The 4,518-nt window shown below is 44.8% G+C and overlaps 1 protein-coding gene across 1 annotated transcript; it reads left to right on the forward strand.

The window, feature by feature from the left end:
- The first annotated feature begins 2,224 nt into the window (after positions 1–2,224).
- On the forward strand, positions 2,225–4,070 carry LOC117842630 (F-box/FBD/LRR-repeat protein At5g44980). Its single transcript, XM_072291720.1, has 4 exons — positions 2,225–2,568; positions 3,097–3,302; positions 3,395–3,519; positions 3,654–4,070. The coding sequence occupies exons 1-4, from the start codon at positions 2,345–2,347 to the stop codon at positions 4,068–4,070; spliced, it is 972 nt and encodes a 323-aa protein (XP_072147821.1). The 5' UTR covers positions 2,225–2,344.
- The last annotated feature ends 448 nt before the right edge of the window (positions 4,071–4,518 follow it).

The raw sequence follows: 4,518 nt of genomic DNA on the forward strand, positions 1-4,518 counted from the left end.
GCGCCACTATGCGACGTGCGCAGCGTGTGGCGTGGTACAGTTCCATGTACGGCCGGCTGACCCGAGTGTTGCATCGTTATCCGTCCTACCTGCTCCCAGGGCCCACACTAGGAGGTCGGCCCTGGTCGGGGGTCAACGTTGGTGGCACGATGGGAACCTAGTCGGGGACGTAGGTCAGGAGCATCCGGTCAAGGAGAGTTGGTCGGGAGACCCCTGTCGGGGTCGGACTGTGGTCCCACCCTTGGCGGGCTTCGTCTGGTCGGCCATCGATCGATCCTCCAGGTCGGGGGAGCTGGTCGGCGGCCAAGCCGTGGCCCGGCCCAACTGTGTGCAGCCAGACCGGCCCAGATATCCGCAGTCGGCATGCCCTTTGTTGGGCTAAGTCTTATGGGAAGTGGTCCCGTTGGGGACCCCGGGTATATAGACCCGTCAACGGCACTCAGCAAACCCATCTTTGCCGAATGCCCCAAACCCTAGACACTCGGCAAATAGCTTTGCACTCGGCAAATATATTAATTATTTTTTTCATTTCCTTATTTTTCATAACGTGTTTTTGTTTTTTTCGATGTACTTTGAAAATACCTTATCAAATTGACTCAACAATATATATATATATATATGATTTTTCTACGAATTTTATTCCATTATTTTATAGAGTTACAACTCAAATTTAATTTATATCAATTAAAATTCTATAATTGCACTTAATAAATTAAAATTATTAAACGGATCAAAAAAATTACCAAAATTTCACATGAAACAATCTAGGTTCCCTATTGCCTATTCAAAAAGTTTTGAAGTCGAACCTCAATTCGGCTGTCACTTTGACTCCAAATCTTACCGATTCCTTCTCAACGCTACGATTCTTCTTCTAAGATGCTTCGGTTTATAAACATCGTATGTGATAAATTATGCGAAACTTTCTTAATTTTTTACCACAGCCTCCATGTATGATATCATCATATCATGAGAAATCTCATTAGTTACAGACTTTGTTTGCTTTTCTAGAATTTAAAACCAATCGACTACACGTTCGTGGTCGTGTTTCCTGAACAAGATGTTCGAAATTTATTTTCATTTTCCGAGTAAGGTCTAACACTGGACTCAATAACAAGAATATCATTTTTCTACTCATTTTATTCTATTATTTCAATCACTTGCATTTCAAATTTGACTTATACCAAAAAATTCCTAGAAATGCAATTAATTAATTAAATATAGCAAACAGATCTAGAAATATACCAAATTTTAACCTGGAATATCACATGTTGTATGTTGAGAGTAGAAAAAGTTTAAAGATCAGAAGAGAAAAAGTTTAAAGATCAGAAGAGAAAAAGTTTAAAGATCAGAAGAGAAAAAGTTTGAAATTATTTGCCGAGTGCCACAGATTTACACTCGGCAAACATATTAATGGATGGACACGTGGCACATTCTTTGCCGAGTGTTTTTTTTTCAGATTTACACTCAGCAACCATATTAACGGATGGACACGTGGCACGTTCTTTGTCGAGTGTTTTTTTCTCTTTTGTCGAGTGTTAAAATTTGCCGAGTGTTTATGCACATTTTTGCCGAGTGTAAGTTTTTGCCAAGTGTTTCCACTAACGGACACTCGGCAAACATATTAACGGATTTACACGTGGCACGTTCTTTGCCGAGTGCCTCCCTTTGCCGAGTGTTTTTTCCTCTTTTGCCGAGTGCAAAAAGTTGCCGAGTGTTTATGCGCGTTTTTTCCGAGTGTAAATATTTGCCGAGTGTTTTTTAATCTGTTTATCATGTGTCACATTTTTTACCGAGTCTTTTTATTTTAGCACTTGGTAAATAGCTTCTTTACTGAGTGCACGATGGAATACACTCGGCAAAGAACTTGGCACACCGCAAAGCCACAATTTCCGGTAGTAACTGATGAGCTATCAATTTTTTGAGCCAACTCGATGGTTCTTGATGTCGTGTTGATCCCTGGTGCAGTCATTTTTCTTTTCACGTCACACACTCAATGGGGATACAAAAGATTCAGTTGGGAGCCAAGATCAAAAGCTTCGGTCAAGATTCAAAATCTTTTGTGTTTGAGATCATGGGCTTTCCAAAATTTCTACCTAAAACACTCCAAGAGTCCGAGGAACTCCCAACTTGGAATTTGGAAGCCAACTGGTAATAAAATCTTTTAAAAGTACTATTGGTTTATCTCTAGCGGGCCCGCACCTTTTCTTTCTCTGCGTCAATCTCAACCGACGCCATTATGAAAAAAAAGTAATCTTGAACCAACGCACCAAAGCAGAAAAACCCCAATCGCCGTCCTCGCCGGCGGCGCACCTCCCCGATCCCCATCGGCGCCGGCGTCTACGCCATGGAGACAGTCGCCAGGAGCAAGCAGAGGAGAAGTCTGGAAGACGAGGAAGAGGAAGAACTCACCGACCGCATCAGCCGCCTCCCCGACGCCGTCCTCGGCGACATCGTCACGCTCCTCCCCACCAGGGACGGCGCCCGCACGCAGGTGCTCTCCTCCCGGTGGCGTCACATCTGGCGCTCCGCCCCTCTCAACCTCGACCTCGTCCGGCTCACCTCCTTCAAGTACAGCAGGTGCGTGCGCGTCTCCGCCAGCGAGATCACGTGGATGCTCTCCGCGCATCGGGGCCCTGGCCGCCGCTTCTGCACCGAATTGCAGCATCTCGAGCTACATGACCGCTGCCCCGCCGCGGTCCTCGACGGCTGGCTCCGTTCCCCCGCCCTCGACAACCTCGAGGAGCTCGAGTTCCACTACGGATTCAGTTCCCTGCCACCGCGGCCGCAGCTCCCGGCATCGGTGCAACGCTTCTCTTCGACTCTTCGCGTTGCCAAGTTCGCCGGCTGCAGCTTCCCGGTGGGAAACGCCGGCGCTCTGCACTTGCCGGTTCTCAAGCAGCTGAGCCTTATGGACGCCACGATCTCGGAGAGCTCTCTGCAGGCCTTGCTCGGCGGCTGCCCTGCCCTGCAGAGCTTGCTGCTGTCTGACAACAGCGGCTACTCTCGAGTCCGAATCATGTCTCGCACTCTTTTAAGCATTGGTGTGTTCCCGGGCCCATCCGATGACTGGTTGCACCATCTCAGTACTGGTGGCAGATTGCAACATCTCATCCTGGAGGACGCTCCCTATCTAGAAAGATTGCTTATTTTTCCTTATGCATCTAGATCTGGGTATGCCAAGAGAATGAACATCTCGGTTATTTCGGCTCCAAAATTGAATATTTTGGGGCCACTCTATGGTAACCTCTCCACGGTTGAGATTGGCACCACAGTTTTTCAGGTTTATCTGCCTCCTTCTCATTCTTACTTTCACCTACATGAGGAATGCTAAAACCCCTTACTGATCATGGTGTTACCCTCCTTTGCATTCTGTGCTTAACTCAGGGACCGCGCCTTGTTAGCTTCATGACGGTGGCACCCAGTGTGAAGATTTTAGCTTTACTGAATAAGGAAATTAGTTTGGATGTGGTTATTAACTTTATGAAATGCTTTCCCTGCTTGGAGAAGTTGTACATCGAGGTGACTAAACCTGCCTCGCGTGCAATTGGGTGTTAATTCTTTTGTCGCTTGCAATTGCATCCATACTTGTACTAAAAGATTATGTTGTACTAAAAGATAGCTTAACCATGTTTATGTTCAATTTCCTTTTCCAGATAGTATTGGCGGGGTACCAAAATGGATGTAGCCGTGAATACCAGAATTTTGTCAGGACCCATGATATTCGCCTGAAGAAAGTTGTGTTGTTAAGCTATCGAGGCAACAAGTCCCATGCTAAGTTTGCCAAGTTCTTTGTACTGAATGCAAAAGTGCTAGAATCAATGGTTCTTGAGTTACAAAAAGGAATAAAGCTTAGCACTGAGTGGATTGAGAAACAGCATGAGCGTCTACATACAAAAAATAGGGCTTCTAGGGGTGTACAGTTTGATTTTGTGTATCGTGAAGGTCAATCTGGGCTGATTGCCCCTGTGATCGATGAAGCACAAGCACATGATTTATCAACAGCTGACCCCTTTGTTGGGTTTCATGCCCGGTCGCATATAGGCTACACCATTTTAATGGGACTTGATTAGTCACTTGTCTGCAGCATTTTGATATTTAGTGTCTCTGTTCGTAGAATATTGTAATTTGTCAATAGACTGATATATTCTGTTATAACCAGAGAAGAGCTAGTTGGGGGTGTCCACCATTTGTATTTCTCCACATGGTTATCATTGAAATAATTGCACATATCATATTTGCGTCAAGCATGTTGCTTTCTAATCCCTTTGGCATCCATGCAAAATAAATCTCTCTGGTGAGAACATGAGGATATATTATATGCTATGTAGAAGCTAATCTTGTTTCATACAATGTACCAACTTGACCATTTGTGGAACTTTTGTGGTAACCTGTGTCAAGATTACTTGCTTCACCACAGATGTAATGTAAGCAATCTCACTTAATTCTACAATTTGTTTTAACCCTACCTCTCATTAACTCATTTACCATGTTTTTGTAAGTGGCCTGTGTCGGTTATAT

This window comes from Setaria viridis, chromosome 2 (assembly GCF_005286985.2).
Source record: "Setaria viridis chromosome 2, Setaria_viridis_v4.0, whole genome shotgun sequence".
In the NCBI taxonomy this organism is placed as follows: domain Eukaryota; kingdom Viridiplantae; phylum Streptophyta; class Magnoliopsida; order Poales; family Poaceae; genus Setaria; species Setaria viridis.

Coding starts and splice junctions, on each gene's coding strand:
- LOC117842630 (XM_072291720.1), top strand. CDS start 2,345: ATGGAGACAGTCGCCAGGAGCAAGCAGAGGAGAAGTCTGGAAGACGAG. Junction 3,303..3,394: donor TTATCTGCCTCCTTCTCATT/CTTACTTTCACC, acceptor AGGGACCGCGCC/TTGTTAGCTTCATGACGGTG. Junction 3,520..3,653: donor TGGAGAAGTTGTACATCGAG/GTGACTAAACCT, acceptor TTCCTTTTCCAG/ATAGTATTGGCGGGGTACCA.